This window comes from Psammomys obesus, unplaced genomic scaffold (assembly GCF_907164565.1).
Source record: "Psammomys obesus unplaced genomic scaffold, mPsaObe1.curated_primary_1811, whole genome shotgun sequence".
In the NCBI taxonomy this organism is placed as follows: domain Eukaryota; kingdom Metazoa; phylum Chordata; class Mammalia; order Rodentia; family Muridae; genus Psammomys; species Psammomys obesus.
In genome coordinates, this window is record NW_026596440.1 from 1 (window position 1) to 19,290 (window position 19,290).

At 40.2% G+C, this 19,290-nt stretch overlaps 1 protein-coding gene across 1 annotated transcript in view; it reads right to left on the bottom strand.

The window, feature by feature from the left end:
• Nucleotides 1-10,040: 10,040 nt before the first annotated feature.
• LOC129669669 (zinc finger protein 58-like) overlaps nucleotides 10,041-19,290 on the bottom strand; it is a 60,708-nt gene continuing 51,458 nt past the window's right edge. Inside the window, exons 2-4 of the mRNA XM_055597977.1 lie at nucleotides 17,776-17,902; nucleotides 17,110-17,205; nucleotides 10,041-11,872 (exon numbers count right to left, since the gene is read on the bottom strand). Coding sequence (XP_055453952.1) covers nucleotides 10,779-11,872; nucleotides 17,110-17,205; nucleotides 17,776-17,902 — 1,317 coding nt within the window. The 3' untranslated portion in view covers nucleotides 10,041-10,778. The remainder of the gene's footprint in view (nucleotides 11,873-17,109; nucleotides 17,206-17,775; nucleotides 17,903-19,290) is intronic.

A 19,290-nucleotide genomic window follows, 5' to 3' on the forward strand; every position in this document is an offset into this window, starting at 1 on the left:
TGCATGGTTCCGTGAGTGAAATTCCGTAGCTCAACTTCCACCCACCTGAGTACCCCTTGGGGGATGTGGCTGGGTGTTGACTAGGTTTAGGTTCCTGACAAGACCATAATGGGGAGCTTAGTGCTGGGCATGTGTGAGTTGAAGAATTGAAGTGGAATAGACATGGAGTTTCTGAGAATCAGTAATACAGCCTCAGAAAGAAGGTTGGCACCCCTCATTGCACACAGGACAGGAACCACAGCTTCCGGTCACCTCAATTCCAGCTTGAGCTCAAATAGTGGCCTGACTCCCTGTTTCATGGTGAGGGTCAGAAAAAGGTATAAAACCTGAGGCACAGAACAATAGCTGAGACAGCATACACTGAATAGATTATTCAATTATTCATTCAGCATCCATAGAAATGACATAAGGCATGGAATTAATTGAAAATTGTCATGCATTTTTTTTACATGCATTTCAACATCTTTACTGTTAGAAGGGGAGCCAGGAGTGGGTGCATGCCTTTAATACCAGCCCCAGGAGGCAGAGGCACACAGATCAAAGTGAGTTCTAGGCCATCCTGGTCTACAAAGCGAGTCCAGACAGTCAAGGCTACACAGAGAAACCCTGTCTCGGGGAATCGGGTAGGGAAAAGCAGAGCCAGGGACCAGGGATGGAGTCCCTGTTAGGAATATTTTCAGTTACCAGACTCTGGACAAGAGAAAACAACTTCACCTACCTGATTGGAGTCCAAAAGGCCTAGGTTGGTTTTGGTGTCAGGGAATAGAATGCTCATTCTAGGATCTTCTGGCCCTGATTTCGTTAGGTTTATAAAACCAAACCACAATCACTCATACCAGACAGAGGCAGCCTGAAATAACAGAAGTTTTGTTTCATTGACTCAAACAATTTGTTTTATGCTGTAAAACAGTGGGTCTTCCATAGCTGCAGGTGAGGCTGCATGATCTTTTCTCAGCACTGTTCGTTAGCTCGGAGCAGTTGTGTAAAACTCAGGCAAAATGGAGTCCCTTTGAACAATTCTATAACAGACTTCACACTGTTCGTGTGCATCTGAAAGTTTGTACACTTTTCTACAGACCTAGGTATGAAGTCATTGTAAAAAAGTAAATACACGGGTTTCTTTCATACTCATGTTAATGAAAATCATCCTAAGAGCTGTTTGTGAATGATGAAAAATTTCTAAAATGTTTTCCTATCACATACTCAGTACTAAGGATTTAAAGTGCATGCCCTTTGTGGATATATAAAGATTAAAACTGCAACTAGGAGAATGCTTAAAAGCTCATCAATAAGCTTCAGAATTCTGTGGATTCAAGATTTATTTTACTTTGCAATGTGATATTCTGTAATTTATAAGTGTGCATTACCTATAATCATTTCTTACATATATACCCTGTATATTTTCGTAAATGAATAAAAAAAATATAAGGAGAGGGTAAAATAAAGCTAGTGAGAGGTTCAAAAACTTAGAGTTAATTCCTGGGACGGGGGCAAAAATCACAGTCCTTTCAGAGCAGAGGTCCAGCAGCAGTCTCCTACCCAGATTAACCTTAGAGTGTGACTAGGGTCACGTAGGCCCTAAGAAAGCCCATGGAATGTGATAACTCTCCCTCCCCCTTGCTACAGCCTAACCTGCACTTACGGGGGGGGGGTGTCAGCTGTTCCCCAGGTAGCCAGACCTAACCGTTTGCAGTTTTGGTGCCTAAAAACAAAATCATTTTAAAGGTCAGCTCCCCTAGAGACCCTTTCACCCAATCCTGTAATGCCAAGACCTGTACTTCCCTGCTTGCATTTTGACTCCTTAAAAACCCTGTTCCCCCAGAGTTGGGGGTCGCTTGCCCCTTTGTTCTTGTAAGGGCAGCCACCCAGCTCGAGTTTGTAATAAAGGACCTTCATGTGTTTTACATCGGACTCAAAGCCTGTCGGTCATTTGGGGACTCGTGATCTGGGTATTTCATATGAGCTCTGATTCAGTGAACTTCCTCATCATGGGTAATTGTTAGTCTTCCATTTTCATACCTTGTTTATTGTCTCTCTTCATTCAGTTCTCAATGGTACTTTAATCTTATAAATGAATGAGTCTTAGATTATTGCCAGGCCTGGTGACCCACTGCATTAATACTAGCACTTGGGAGGCAGAGGCAGGTGGATCTCTTAGCTCAAGATCAGCCATGTATACATAGCAATTTCCCAGACAGCCTGGACTACATAGAGAAATCCAGTCTCAGAAAACCAAAAGCAAACAAGCAAAAAAAGAAATATGTAATTTTAATATCTATTCATTGACACATATGTTACCTCAGCAACATTTCTGATATTCATGGGTGAACCTGAATTTAATTATGAAGACTTGATATCTTATAGGTATATAAAAGATATCTTTTATATACCTATCTTTCATATACACTGTCTCAAATCCTTAGTTTATATTATTTAATCTTGGTGCAGACAGTCTACTTGTTATGTAACATCTTTTTGTACCTTCCAAAGCAAAATTCTGTATTTAGGATAAAAATTACATATTTGGTGTTCATCCAATCTCACACAATCAAATTAACCTTTTCTTTTCCAGGCTTGGCTACTTTATAATTTCATGACTGTCAGACCATATAATATCTGTATTGCTTGATGGGCTTATCTAGGAAAATGCCCTTAAAACTTCCTTAGCTATTTAACTTTGAATAATGCAATTTCTTCAGTGTTCTATTTGATTGTGCTCTTACTTCAATAGAAAGGCTGTTTCCACCTACTCTATCTTGTGAATTATGCTCAGTGCATTTTGGTGTTGAAATATGTAGTAGTTTCACATTCATGCTTCAATATGTATGACTAAATGTCTTCAGGTTTTTTATTTTTAATTAATTACAGTTTATTCACTTTGTATCCCAGCTGTAGCCCCCCTCCCTCATCTCCTACCACTCCTAAGCACTCTTCCTCTTTTCCCCCATGCCCCTCTCCTAGTCCACTGATAGGGGAGGTCCTCTTACCCTTCTATCTGATCCTAGCCTATCAGGTCTCATTAGGACTGACAGCATCATCTTCCTCTGTGGCCTGGCAAGGGTGTACACACCCCAGGGGGATGTGATCAAAGAGCCAACCACTGAGTTTATGTCAGAGACAGCCCCTGCTTCCCTTAGTAGGGAACCCACTTGGAAACTGAGCAGTCTGTGGGCTTCTTCTGAGCAAGGGGTTAGGTTCTCTCCATGCATGGTCCTTGATTGGAGTATCAGTCTCCCCTAGGCCCAGTATTTTTGTCTCTGTTGGTCTCCTTGTGGAGGTCCTGTCCCTTCTATGTCTTTCTGTCTCCCTCTTCTTTCATAAGATTTCCTGCTCTCTGTCCAAAGTTTGGCTGTGAATCTCAGTATCTCCTTTGATACCCTGATGGGTATAGTCTTTCACAGGCCCCTTATGGAAGGCCCCTGTCCTGTTCCTTGTCTCTCCTACTTCTAATGTCTATCCTGTTTACCCTTCTGAATGAAGATTGAGCATCTTCCCTAGGATCCTCCTTATTTAGCTTCTTTAGGTCTATAGATTTTAGTATGTTTATCCTATTTTATAAGTCTAATATCCACTTATAAGAGAGAAATCAATCTGGCACTTTTTCAGAAAAATAGGAGTAGTGCTACCTCAAGATCCAGCTATACCATTCCTAGGCATATATCTGAAATATATTCAACTATGCAAGGACATTTGCTCAACCATGTTCATAGCAGCTTTATTCATAATAGCCAAAATGTGGAAACAACCTAGATGTCCCTCAGTGGAGGAATGGATACAAAAATTGTGGTACATTTACACAATGGAATACTACTCACCAATTAAAAACAAGGAAATCATGAAATTTGCAGGCAAATCTGAATGGAACTAGTGAGATAACCTAGAAGCAGAAAGATACACATGTTATATTCTCTTTGATGTTTCTTTTGGAATGAAGGATCATAAAAAGCTTTACAACTTTATTCACACTTGTAGGGTTTCTTTCTAGAATATATTCATACTGCTGCTTCAGCATTGAAGGATAGTAAAATGATTTGATACATTCCCAACACTTGTAGGTTTTTTCATTAGTATGATTCTTCTCATGTATAAAAAGTGAGGAGTGTGTAGTAAAGGCCTTATGACATTCTTTACACTGGTAGGGTTTTTTCCAGTATGAAATCTCTGGTGTGTTGAAAGAGGTGAGTGTGAACTAAGGGCCTTACCACATTTGTCACACTTCTAGGGTTTCTTCAATCAACATAGATGGAGAAAACAAAATGTTCCTTGACTATATTTTCACAGGTGATAAAAGTGTTGTTTAAAAGAATCACAATCCCAACCATTCTATTTTACCAATAAAGACTCAGGATTCAGGCGCTGGGGTGAAAACCTGCTAGCTCAGAAAGACAGAGAAAGTAACCAGCTAACTTTCCTTCTCAGCTCGGGTTTGGATGGAAAAAAAAAACCCAAAAGGCTCACTAGCTCAACTGACATCCCAAGAACAAAAGGCAAACAAACAAAAAACCCAAGGCCAAAAGCTTACTAGCTTAAAGTGGAAAAACCCAGGGAGCTAAAGAGCTGAAGCCTAATCTAAAGCCAGAGCTTGAACTAATAGCTTGTTCTTCTTCTCTATGCTATTTTAAATACCCCTCAACTCAAAGAACCTCCTAATCTTTAATCCGTGGTAGCTGTTTTTTTGCTCTGCCCCTTGATCTAGGGTTAACTTTATTAAATCCTGTGTACAGAAAGCTCTTGGATTAAAGGTGTATGCTAGGGCTGGAGGAACTACATCATAATCACCAGTTTACAAGAAACAGAAAGTTCTTGGATTAAAGGTATGTGATGGGGTTCAACCAAAGAAACAAGGGTTTTACAGTTTACAGTTTTGGGGTTCACAAAGGGATCAAATATCCTGCAACATGAAAGTCTACAAGTTCCATCAAAATTAATAAAGACACAATACAAATAAGAGAAGCTTGCATATGAAAGGAACGACTTGAGGAAGAGAAGCAGAAAGACAGCAAACAATGCAGATGTAGATACCCCATACTTCCCACATGGATACACCCTAAAAACCAGCTGAAGAAGTATAGATCCTGTCAGGAGCCTTGACTCCAAGAGGCCGGCTTTGATATTTAAATCTCGGTGGAGAGATGGCTTTTAGCAGGCCTTTACTAATGGCAGAGAACTTGCAAGTCCATCTCCTTTTGTTTGTGACAACAGGTGGGATAGCTTGTGAGGATCACACCTCTTCCTCTAGCTCCTTGTGCAAATTAACCTATTGTTCTGAGATGTTTTTCTGGCTAAAAGTAACTCCTCTCAAATAAAGAGGTCAGAAGGCTGGCGAAAAAGTTGGAGGCAGAGACTTGAGGCTTGCTGCTGGCACTGCTTGCTGCAGCAGTCTGCCTTTTGCCATGGCTGTGGAGTCTGGACCTTTAAAAAGTTTCCTGTGTGCTGTGTGTTTATTTTATTAATTTTAATCCTCACGCCCAACTCAAGAACAGTTCGACTCTGCCCCGGCAAGATCCTTCATCAGACTGGCATATTGGAAAGCCCTGATGCGCAAATGGTCTGTTGCTAAAATTTAGTCAGAAGTTGAGAGAAGGATGTTTGAATCAGTCAGCTTAAGAGAGGAGTTTGAGCCAGAACCAGATGAGTTGAACCAGACAGCCAGAGTCCAGAAAGAGCTAGAAATGTGAGCTTATTCAGCAGTAATTCTTAGAGGTTGAAAACGTTCTAGGTCTAAATAAGTTTGCTGGGAGGCTGTAAGCTTCCAGGACTCAGCCTACGTTAGCAGACAAAGATAGTAAGTCTCTGATAATGACAATAACATCTGGCAAATAAAAGATACTTTTACATCACTGATGTGTATCCTGGCTCACTGCCATATTACATGAGTGTGTAAGTGTTGAGTTTATGTGTGGATTTATAAAGAAAACCCTACAGATTTTAAAAAATTGCAATAAACTACTGAGCTAGAATAACCTGTATACTTTAAAGACTTTTAACATCAGATTGGAAGTCAGGGAGTGTGTTGCATTGGGAAAGAGGTTTTGGCTATATTTTCAAGGGTGATGAAAGACTATGGGTTCCATCAAAAGTGATAAAGATCCCATCTGAATAAGAGAAGCTTCCATGAAAGGCATGATTCAAGGATGGAAGAGACACAGAAAGCTGATTCTCCCATGAGCATTTGATCAGGAGAGCAGTTACAAAGTATCATCGCATCAATGGATTTTCATAAGGATATTTGGACTGTTAAGTCTATGCGATTGATGATTGTTTCTGTTGAAATAGTTAAATTGTGTCCAATTTTTTAGCTTAAGCAAGAAGTGGGAAGATGCAGAGGGATTTTAATACAGTAACATGACTACTCTTGCTATAATACAGACATGCCCTTACTACACACCTTTATTACCAAATAATTAAGGTAAAGTTAATTGGTTGAAGGAAGCAGCCATGTTTGAAAGTGATGTCTGAGAGGCAGAAAAAGTGACCAATCAGACAAAAGATTTACAAAATGAGTCAGGATACGATACTCACAACTCTCACCAGAAAAGACAGGAAAAGAAAACTTAGAAGAGCAGTGCAGAGGGAGAAAGGGAGGAGGCAGTTACATTTGTACAGAGACAGGTTGCAGAAAGAGAGAGAGAGAACAAGTTAGACAAGGATGAAGACAGATTGAGCCAGAGAATGACAAGGTACCAGAAGATCAGAACAAACTGCCAAATTTAGTATGAGGCCAAGCAGAGCAATTCAGTCAGAGGTTTAAAGGGAAGCCAGATTAAATCAGTCAATTTGCAGAGGAGTATGGGCCAGAATACCTGAGTTGAACCAGCCAGCCAGGGCTCAGGAAGAACTAGAAAAGGTGAGCTTATTCAGCAGGAAGTCTCAGAAGCTGAAAAATTTCAAGACCTAGATTAGATTGTATAGAGGCTAGAAGCTTTCAGGACTAGTCCTAGATTAGCAGACAGAGGCAGTTAAGCATTCAAGAGAATAATTACATCAGGGAAAAAGTTTAACAGGGGTCTGACCACATTTTTGCCTTGAGGGTTTACAAAGCAAAATGTTTACAAAGGGAGTCCACAGTTGGTGTGAATGGCCAATAATATGGGACCATGTTTTCCTGTTAGAGAGCATGAGGAACCAATGCAGCTGTGACAAGTGTGTCACATATAATAGGCCAGGGAGGATGAGGAGGCCACTGCTAATCTTTCCCTGTTGTACTGACAGCAAAGCCAAGAGGAAGATACAGGGTGAGGCTGACTGCAGCTCATCTCTGGGGAGCAATCTTATTTTTCTTCCTTGATGTCCCACTGATGCAGGGCTCCTTAGTCCTCAGCATCTGAACTGTCTGTGAATCTTCTCTTGCTCCTTCATGAAGACTTCCAGGAATGATGCTGGCCCTCTGTAAACTCTATGACAGCCAGAGTGCAGTAAGCACTGCTAAAACAGGTCAAGTTTGGATATGTCCAAAACCAACAATATATTTCAATTGATATTTTTTAGAGTATAATATAGTTTAGTATCTGAACTGTTTTTTATTCAACTCTCTCCCCATTTTTTACCTCAATTACTACACACCATTAACACCACTCTTCCCTTTCAATTTTGTGGGTGTTTTCTTCTCTTTTTATGACACCAAGTGCACCCACTGCCTCCTCTATGTTTAGAACAAGTGGCTGGAATGGGAAAGCCTCTCCAACTGTCTTCCCCGAAAGCCATCAGTTGACAATTCCTGCTCCACTGAAGGTTAGACATAATGAGACCCTCACACAATCAGGCATGTTGAATGCTGGTTTTTGCTTGTGCAAGTATTTCCCGAATAGTTGGCAGTCACAGTGTGGTCATGCATGCAACAGTCCTGACATTTCCAGCAAATAGTGCTTCAGTAGACATCCACCTCATCTGGCTACTGCAACCTTTCTACATTGTCTCCTGTGATCCCTGAGGCTAAGAGTTGCCACCCAGGTGTTCATTTAGACCAGTGCCTCCACAGGCTACTATTCTCTACATTTTGATCTACTGGAGTGTTTATCACTTCACTCCCATGGTACCATATGTAGAATGTACCACAACTGTGAATGCCCTCCAGTAGAGAGAGATGCCCTTCAGAATCTGTGAATGAAGTAACCCATGAGGAAAGGGACAAGTCACCATAATTATTGCATCAATTAAGAGCAGCTGACCAAGCTTGGGCTGCTTCCTCACTAGGGCACTTAGGAAGGAAGGCAAGGTAGAGTTTGCAATGTCAAAAAGCTACACAGGATGTGTGGCTTTGCATTTTGTTGTGTCTTTATTATGGGTCTAGATCCTCCCCCAGCAAGAAAGGAGGAACCCTTTCTCAGAAGTCAGGAGATAAGGTTTACTTGCCTGAAGAGGCTTGAGAAGGGGATTGAGTATCATGTCAGGATAAGCTGACCTTGCCTTTGTCACTTCATTCCCCACTTCTTTCACTTACTATCAAATTTTCACTTGATGAAAGAGGAAGAATTGGCCCATGGAACCATTTATCCGGAGGTGACCTGTCAACTAAGTTTAACCACCAGTTAATTACGCAGGGCCTGACCATTAGACCGGATGTGACAGTTAGTAACCCTTCAATTCAGAGACCTGTCCTAAGAAACTGTTGTGATGAGCCCTATACGAAGCATTTCCCCCAATACTGCCCTGCGCTGAAAGGGTGAAGGGCAAGTGACCCCTATCTGTAGTTGTCCAGTTCATTACCTCAAGCTGCTGCCAGGTGCAAGTTGGCTCCAGGCTGGCAAAGGGAGCTGGGCTAAGAGAAGCTCCACCTTCTCTGGAAGGTGACTGAGAGGCTGGTCTGGCTGGACACTTCAGATTCTCCTCCTCAGGCTGTACATGGTGGAACCACAGAGTGGCTCCTGCAGCTTGGTGTTTAGAGTGCACAGTTCAGCCTGCTGTGCTGACTAGCCTCTTGGACAACTCTGTCCTATGTTACTTAAAACTTTTCTTGGGAATCAGGCCTTGACTGGTCATTCTGGACCCAGCTTTGCTGCGGATATTTGAAAGTCAGGAAAAGGACGTGGCCAATTGAACTATGATGTAAATCCAATACCAGGCAGGTGGCAGGATAGTTAGATACAGGGTCACAGCATTCTAATAGGTCACAAAGGGAGACACTGAAGGCAGAATAATTGCTATCTGCCTCTCTGAGTTTTGAGAAATTAAGGATGTAGTTAGAGACTCTTCCACTGGACAAGTCAATACATTGCACTGTCATGTGAGGTGTGACAGGAAATTCATCGTGTATGTGTGTGTGGGGGGGGTGACATTTTCCTGCTAAGGCCTAGAAGCTGAGTGAAACAGCAGCAGATGTCCAGCAGGTGTTACTTCCCCTTACATCCTTATTCTGTACTGTGGATAGCATGTAACATGAAATTTACTCTGGTAGGGTCTGAGACATATCCAAGGTATATATGGTGCTACTTGAGCCTGGAGATATCCTGCCATGCAAAAGGCACTTTTGTTTTTTTTCAAAAGTACTTTAAATATATCACCTTTAGTTCTAGCACTCATTTTTTTTTTCAAATCCAGCTTTTCAAAAAATATAATCACACAGGACTTTTATGTCATATTAAGCAAGGTTTATGCTAAACTTGTTTGAGGTATGTGTTTTAGGATGCACTTTAATAGCTGTAGCATATACAAAAGACCATAAAATGAGAGCTATAATTGTTCTTTCCCTCCCATCTTGTTTCCACAAATAAATTGCATGTGTACTAAGCATGACTAAAAACATAATTTTGGGCACATCTGAGGCATTTACTCATTTATAAGTTACTGATTTTTACCTTTTAGGTTTTAATCGCCCTTCCTTTCACAATCTACATTAAATTAGTAAGCTCAGGTTTGAGATGACTTCTTTAGGATCTGTATCAATAGTAAAGTAAGAATTACACCGATAATGTTTCATGATTGACAAGCACATATCCACTAATCAAACACAATGCTCCTGCTGAGTGGGTGCATGTGGGTCCTTATTTCAATATGACCCCAAGTTTCTAAGACAGGACAGTTGAGTCATCTGAGAAACAATGTTTTGAACTTAAAGGAAATAAAGGATTTCTTTATTCTAAACCAAATATGACTGGCAATGTGTTCTGTTCCCTTTTCCTGGGGAGGCAAACACTAATGCCCACTCACTCCAGACTGGTACCGATGTAGACCATTTCACCAAAGTCCAACTTGGTGAGAAGTGTGGGCTTATGGAGCTTCTTTCACACTCAAGGTAGGTATCTTACAGGAGCTTGGGTGACCCCACTGGGAACAGAGTGAGTATACCTCAGCCCAGATCCCAGATTCAGGGCACCCAAAGACCAAGTTATAACATGGTAACAGTGTCATCCACATTTACAGTTACACAGGAAAGAAACTCATCAAACACTTTGCTTGAACACAGTCTGGGGAGGTTATAGCCAAGAGAAATCTCTACTGTTCTCTGATGTCATTCTTAGCATTTGTGCTGGTGGAAGTCAGATGCTTGTATAGACATTCCAAGGTTATTAACTTAACAGTCTCCAGAATGGATTCATCTGAGTAGGATAAGATCTGAATTGTCTAGCAAAGATTTTGCCACATTCCACAGACTCATGCAGCTTGTATTCTGAATGAATCAACTGATGTCTTCTAAAGGCTGAAGAACTGTAAACTTTTTAAGATCTTTGTTGGATTTCTCTCCAGTATGACCTGAACTACCTTCTGTTGGGTAAGACTTTGAAGATTAACAAAGACCTTTCCTCATTCTCCACAGTGGAAGGGCTTTTATTTATTTATTTTCAGTGAACTGTTTTTTTATGCCTTCGAATGGATGAAGATGTGGAAAAACATTTGCCACACTTTTCACACTTGTAGGGTTTTCCTCCTATATGAACTATCTTGTGTTTCTTAAGGGTTGTATAATTACGATAGGATTTATGACATTCTTCACACTTGTATGGTTTCTCTCCAGTATGAACTATTTGATGTTCCTGAAGGTGTTGAGAACAGAAAAATTTTTTGCCACATTCTTCACATTTGTAGGGATTGTCTTCAGAATGAATTCTTTGATGTTGCTTCAGCACTGAATGATAGTAAAATGATTTGCCACATTCTTCACACTTGTAGGGTTTCTCTCCAGTATGAATTCCTTTATGTTCATTAAGTATTAAAGCAGAGAAGAAAGCTTTGTCACATATTTCACATTTATAGGGTTTCTCTCCTGAATGAATTCTTTGATGTTGCTTCAGCATTGAAGGATAATAAAATGATCTGCCACAAGCCTCACACTTGTAGGGTTTGTCTCCAGAATGAATTCTTTGATGTTGCTTCAGCATTGAAGGATAGTAAAATGATCTGCCACAGTCTTCACACTTGTAGGTTTTTTTACCAGTATGGTTTTTCTCATGTATACAAAGTGATGAACTAGTACTAAAGGCCTTATCACATTCTTTACACTTGTAGGGTTTTTCTCCAGTATGAAGTCTCTGGTGCATAGAAAGGGTTGAAAGAGAACTAAGAGACTTTCCACATTCTTCACACTTGTAGGGTTTCTCTCCAGAATGAATTCTTTCATGTTTCTTCAGCGCTGAAAGATAATAAAATGATCTGCCACATTCTTCACACTTGTAGGTTTTTTCATCAGTATGATTTTTTGCATGTGTACAAAGTGATGAGCGAGTACTAAAGGCCTTGTGACATTCTTTACATTCATAGGGTTTTTCTCCAGTATGAAGTTTCTGGTGTATGGAAAGTGTTTTATGAGAACTAAGGACCTTTCCACATTCTTCACACTTGTAGGGTTTCTTCCCTTTATGAATTCTCTGGCCTTTAACAAGGAGTGATTTATCATCAATGGCCTTGCTATAATAGTTATGATCACTGAGTGTAATTCCTGTAGAGCCAAAGTTGAAATATGAACAAAAGTTAAGGCATACTCTTGATATTTATAATGTTTATCTTTAAAAATGGAGACATTTACTCATATATATTGAAAAATGAAAGTAAAACTCCTGAATATTTCAACACCAAAATGTACTATAAGTAATTAATAAATAGAATAAAAACATAATGGCTTAGTATTCAAAGTTAAATAGCTATGTAAACTCACAGGACATTTTACTAAGAGAAATAAGCCTTTCAAGCAATATGGATGACATCCATGAAAGTATAAAGGAGCCAAGGCTAGAAAAGAGAAAGTTAATTGTGATTGTGTGAATGGATGAACATCAAAATAAACAGCTTTGATATTAAGTACAGACTTCTAGTTTTGAAGGTATAAAAGATACATTACATAACTAGTACTGTCCACAAGATTAAATAATATATCTTCAACAACTGAAGACAGTAATGTTTTCTTTTGATGACAAGAAAATATTTACCTGAAAGATATCAAATTATAATAAAAATCTTGAGTTTCACATGTGAATAACAGAAATTTTGCACAGACAACATATCTGTCAATGAATAGATAGCAAAGTTACCTAGTTCTTCTTTTATTTTGTTTTTGGAGACAGGCTTTCTCTGTCTATCCTGGAACTTGATATGTAGATAGGACTGACCTCAACATCAGAAATCCTCTACTTCCCAAGTGTTAGGATTAATGGAGTTGGCCACCAGACCCAGCGGATAAAATAACACATTTCTAAATTCATTAATTTACACGCTTAAAGAACTTGTAATCTGGGTGGAGAGAGACAATGAATAAAGAATAAAAACTGGAGACTTGTGTTTAACAGTGAAGTGGAAATTCACACAAGCACAGTACATAGATATTTTTATCTGTCCTCATGTGTTTTATCAATGTGCTTCGTTCAGTCACTGACCTATCTAGGGTAGTTATCAGAAATGATTTTAGACAACACATATTTCCAAGTAACAACACAGAGTATCAAATTGCAAACTAGGAAGAAAAATTCTTCAGTCCACACAATTCTGAAAGCTTATTGATGAGCTGTTGAGCACATTCTCCTAGTTGCAGGCATTTTTAATCTTTGACTCTCTATCCACAAAGGGCATGCAGTTTAAATCCTATTACTGAGTATATGTAAGAAAACATTTAGAGGAAATCTTCATCATTCACAGAGAACTCTGATGAAATGACTTTCATTAACTTGAGTGAAAGTGACATGAAAGAAATTCATGTGTGAAGTCACTGCCTTACAATGGTTATACACCTAGGTCTGCAGAAAAGTGTGCACTTCTCTGGCACATAAAAACAGTAGAAGGTTTATAACTGAACTGTCCAAGGGGACTCCATTTTGCCTGACTTTTTTTCTCCAGCTGCTCCCCAGTCTAACCAAGAGTGAAGAGAAAAGACTGTCATTGAGCCTCACCAGCAGCTTTGGAACATCCACTGTTTTAAAACAAAGGGTTTGAATCAATGGAAGAAAAACTTCTGAAATTTTAGGCCCCTGCCCTGTCTCTGGAATGAGGAACTGTTGGTTTGGGAAAGGGACAAACTGTGAGGCACAGAAGAATAGCTGAGACAGCATACATTAAGTAGATTATTCAGTTGCTCATTCAGCATTCGACAGAAATGACAGAAGACAATGATTTAAATAAAAAATTTATCCATTACTTCTTCAGTCAACATCTTTACTCTTAGGAGACCCAGAGAAGGTGTTCCCCAATCAAACCAGCGTCAAGAGGTTCCCAACATGAACTATGTATTTCCTGACATCAAGACCCTACCAAGTACTTCTGGTCCTCCAACGAAGTAAGTGTAGATATTTAGTCTAGGCCAGACTGTGGCAAGCAGAAAAATTCCTGATGTACAAAGCATAATGGTTTAACAGTATGTGCACATGTAATATTAATTCATCTCAGTACTCTTGCTGTGCAGTTTGGATTTAACCTTCTTTTATTTATTTCTATCTTTTTTAATATTTGGGGTGATAATATATATTTTTGAGGTTTTATTTTTATTTTTTTAAAATTTTTATTTAACTTTTATTAATTACACGTTATTCACTTTGTATCCCCCATAAGCCCCTCCTTCCTCCCCTCCCAATCCCAACCTCCCTCCCCCATTTCTATTTTTAAAACTCATTCAGTCCTTCATTTTTTTTTACTCTTTCATTAATTGGCTTTTTGAGGAAGGCTTTCTCTGTGTAGACTTGGCAGTCCTGGACTCACATTATAGAACACGCTGGCCTCAAACTCACAAAAATCCCCCTGCTTCTGCTTCCCTGAGTGCTGGGATCAGCATGGCTAACCTTTTCTTTAACTGATGTTACACAGTATCTTTTAAGTTGAACAATTACCACCTTCAAAACTCTAGGGATATCCAGGCTTGGTGGTGCTTGCCTTTGATCCCAGAACTCAGAGAGGGAGTGGCAGGCAGATTGCTGTGAGTTTGAGGCCAGCCTGGTCTACAAAGGGAGTCCAGGAAATCAAGACTACACAGAGAAACCCTGTCTTGAAAAACCAGAATATAAATAACAATAAAACAAAGCTCAAGGTGTAGCTGGGTGGGGTGGTGTATCCCTTTAATCCCAGCACTGGAGAGGCAGAGGCAGGCCCATCTCTGTGAGTTCAAGGATAGCTTGGTTTACAAAGGGAGTTCCAGGACAGCCATGGCTGCACACAGAGAAAGCCTGTCTCAGAACAAACAGATTCTAGCTGTGCTTTGTTAAATGTAACTATTCCTTCAAAAACACAAAATATAGGCAAGGTCCCTGAACCCTCACCTGAGTATCCAGTCACTCTTCTCAGCTACTTGCACGGAATGAGGCATTAATTGTAAGGGTTTCAAGGTTTCCTGGAGGGTATACAGGCCAGGAAACTAAACTGCATTGTAACCTCTGCAGTCATGAGAAAACTGTTATATGTATTGTGTAAGTGCCCCCATCAAAATAGATATTGTGTAACACCCACCCCTTCAGGAAGTTTTCTTAGAACAAATGATAATTTACTTGTGATCCTATCTTATTCGAAATCAAGGGTAGTACATGAAAAGGTTCAGACACCTGGGCCAACGCAAACCAGGTGTCTCCACTAATTCTTCATTCAGTGACACACTGAACTCCTTCCTGGTCAATACTTCCCCCTCTACGGTTACATTCTATTCTGATGTGTCTCTTAAGTAGATCAGCCTTACTTTTGTCTCCTCTGACTGTATTCTTTAAGACAAACCAAGACACAAAGTATCGAAATCTGTAGGACTGATCCAGGTTGTATAAAGGTACACTATGAAGGGATCAGGAGACTGAAGCTGCCAGGTCCTCCACTACAGAGGACAAAATGGCCATTTGCATACAGATGAGTACTGGCGAGGCCAGGAAAGCGAAACACACAGCTTACCTCTTCAGTGGAATGAGGTGCTCAGCTGCTCTTCCTGTACAGCCAGAAATGATACAGTTTTTCAACCTGAGATCCTACCTTGTCTGATGAGCCAACTCTGCCTGTATCTCCCTGAATTTCTTTTCACTTAATCCACAGTCTTTCCACCAAATCTTGAGCACTTCTTTTAGGCCATAAATCCTGTCATTAGGGGAGGGGTCACTTGTACCTTACAACAGCCTAAGTGACTTTTATATTATCCTAGGGCCAGGCCAATTCTAACTCCCACAGCATTGTTTACCACTGTAGTCAATATTTCCTGAGGATGAAAACAGGGGAACCTTATACCTGAGCCTGCCACTCAAAATGGTAAAACAAAAACAAAAACAAAAACCCTACATGCTAGTTCAAATGGCCATGTCCTGTCCATTGGCTTTGACTTTTCTTAACAATGCTAATCCCAGAGCTCAGAGGTCAAAGCCTAATTCTGTAAGCAGTCCTCAGCAAAGTGTGAGACAATATATGACAGAGGCTCTGACAGTCAGCACAGCAGGCTGAACTATGGGCACTCATTTCAACTAAGCTGCACGTGCCACCTTTGGACCCACCACAGCCAGGAACAGAAAGCAATAAAGCCTGGGGAGGAGGGGTTGTGGACATTGAACGTTCACTCAGACCAGCCTCTCAGAGTAACCTTGCAGAGACAACTGGACCAGCTCCTCAATCCTAATCTCATTAGAAACCCAGAAGCCGATGAGACTATACATACGTGGAGGAAGTTTGCAGAATTCAGGAAAAGACCTTTAGAAGAAGGGCCCATGAAATCAATTCCTCTCATGGGACTTATGGTAATATTGTCCTTAATGCTTCCTATGAGGATAAGCCTAATGATCGTCCAATACAGAACTCTGAAAAAAAAATAGTATTTTACCAGCTCTAATGTGTCTGGTCACACTGTGTTTATAAATAAAATTTTCTGTTATCTTTAATGAATTATAAATGGGTATATATATCCAAACAAAAGTTGTTCTTTGAATATGTTATGAATATTCTCCTTTATAAAAAAAAAAAAAAAAAAAAAAAAAGGGCTTAAACCTATTAACTGCCATGAAAGAGTCACACAATCCCTGGTACCATAGCTGGTGTGTAGAGACCCATGGCTGCACACTTAAAGGCCTTGAATGACTTCTCATCGTTCTCTTCCTAGGTCAGGAGGTCTGGCCCTGATAATCAACTGCTCATAAAACTTCAACAAAAAAACCCACCAGAACCTCACATCCCATCATGAAAGAAGTTAGACCTTGACTCTTCCCTAAGTCCAGTGGGAAATTAACTTCCCAAATAACTCTGGTTTATCTGACTTTTACCCAACTGCTTCCGACCCCCAAACTGTTTTAATCAAATCACCTGAAACTGCCTTCTGCTTCTGCTTGTCCATGTGTGATGGAATTGCTGGTTTCCTCCTGTAAACCCAGTCATGCCCACTCTCTGTCGAGAGCTTTCTGGCATGAACCTGCCTCCAACCCCAGCAGAAAAATAACTTTACTGAGTATCATTTCCTTGAGTCTTACATCACAATGGAGACCCAATAAAATGAAGAGCCCAGGGAGTCAAGGTAACTACAAGCACGGCTCTCTCTTCTGGAAATAGAAGCCATAAGAAACTCAAACCTTCATAAACTTCTGAGAGATGTGCTTCTTTGACAACAAAGATAAGAACTACAGACCTTATCTGTAGAGTTGTGGAGAATTCTCTCCACAACTTCATGTTACAAGGCACATGGGAAAGCCTGGCTTTTTGTTGGATATAATGAGCAATTCTGCTCATGACCTCATCTTTCCTACCCACCTGGGTGCACAGGGCTTGCTGCTTGACTCTGCACACCCAAAGGCCCTTGTCCTTGCTCCAGAAATGTCACCAGCTGTGGCTTAGACACAGCAAGACCTGTTTGTAGGAAAAGGAAACAAAGATTGTTATGTGTTCTTCTCCTGAGAATTGACATGTCCCTTCCAGTATAGTGTGCATAAGGAAAGAGACGATACAATAAATGACTGCAGAGAATTAACTCCTTAAATGGTTTCTGACAGGTAGACTACAATACATAACAAATGTACAATGTCCAGATTCTGAGTTTCATTTAAAGGGGAAAACATTAAAACTTAATTGTCAAACACTTCATTTAACAAGTGTGTTTCACGCCTCTTTCCATAGAATTTCTTTTTTTTCTTTTATATATTTTATTCTTGAAAAATATTTTACAATTTATACATTTTATATCCAGATTTTTGTCCCCTCTAGAATTTCTAACAATGAAGGATGCATGTTCCTCAGACAGACAGGTGAAACACTCAATGAAAAGTGGTGAAATCTTTCCTAGCTATTCAGCAACCTCCCTCATTTTTTAAAATATGAAACTCGCTCTTGAAAAGAAAATCCTCCCATGAGATAGTGCACAAAGTGGGGAAGCTACATGCTGATGGTGAGATACAAATTCACTATAAATGGAATCCTCACCCAGGAACACAAGGTTGCTGTAAATTTCCAACATCACATCCTTGTACAAGGTCTTCTGAGCAGGCTCCAGCCACTCCCACTCTTCTGGAGAGAAATCAATGGCCACATCCCAGAAGGACAGCATTTCCTGAAATAAAGACCAGTGAATGAAATCAAACTTTTATTTAATTAAACCACTAATAATCATATAAATTCCAAGATACATTGAGCTATATAGCTCTCTCTTCAACTTGACACTAGCTAGGAATTTTTTGAGAAGAAAGAAGCATAATTTTCTTAATTAGTGATTGATAAGAAGATGCCACAGTACATTATAGGCGGTGCCTGCCCTAGGCAAGTGGTTCTATGTGGTAATAGGATAGCAGGCTGAGCAAGCCATGGAAAGCAAGCCAGTAAAAAGTGTTCCAGCACAAACTGGACCTCTGCTCCAGTTCCTGCCTCCATGTTCCTGCCTTGACTCCCTCAGGGATGAACTGTTACCTCAAGTTGCCAGCTGAAATGAACCCTTTTTCCTCCAAGTTGCCTTTCCTCATGGTCTTTACTTCACCAGGAACAAGCCTAACACAGACATCATGTGCTTGTAGACACAAATCTAGATCTGCCCAGCATGAAAGAGTGCTAGAAGTGTTTCTTACACCACTGAGTAATATTCCTCAAACACATCAAGGGGACTCACACGATCTCAAACTGGACCCATCTTCAAGGAAGACAAGGTGAAAGATCCTATACGACAGTATGGATAGTATACATTAAGGCAGATGAAATATAAAATGAACATATCCACAAAGTCATATATTTAATGCTACAACCCACAACACTAAGTAGCAACTACTAGATCTTTGTCCCAGGGCTTTACTGGGATAAGAATTCTGTAATTATAATTTTAGTTTCAAAACAAGTATCAAATGTTTTGTTCTGTACATTAGATGTCTCCATGAATTTGTGGAATTTAAAGGGTGCATATATTTTCCTGAGTCTTAAAGCACCAGTAAGGGGAGTGTATCGATAGAGTGGGGACCTGCACTCTGATACAAATGACTTACTTGTGCATAGATCCTGGAAGGAAGAGAGTAGTGGAATGCAGACTTAACAGAACTCTGAGGGCACCTGACACCGTGCCACTCACAATACATCACTGATATGTTGCTGCATCTGATGACTATGGAGGACACAAGGACAGATAAGTTTACAATAGAAAATGAGAATGTAATGAGAACCTGTGCTGCTCAGGGTGACTCCTTGCACAAGTGTTTGACTCCTGTGCAAGCCTTTTGTAATTTCTCTCCATGGTCTTTGACATAATCATATACATCAGCAGGAACTGAATGTCATCACCCAGCACACCTTTTCTCCAAAGTTCAAGATGTGACATGGCTAACACAGCAAGGACCACGCATGAGATGTAAAGACAAGTAACTGCTTCCCTCATACTAACACTGGAATACAATGAAGAAGCTGGGAGCAAAGGGAACCACACATCGAGGGGAAGTGGACACACACCTGTGCAAGAGGAAG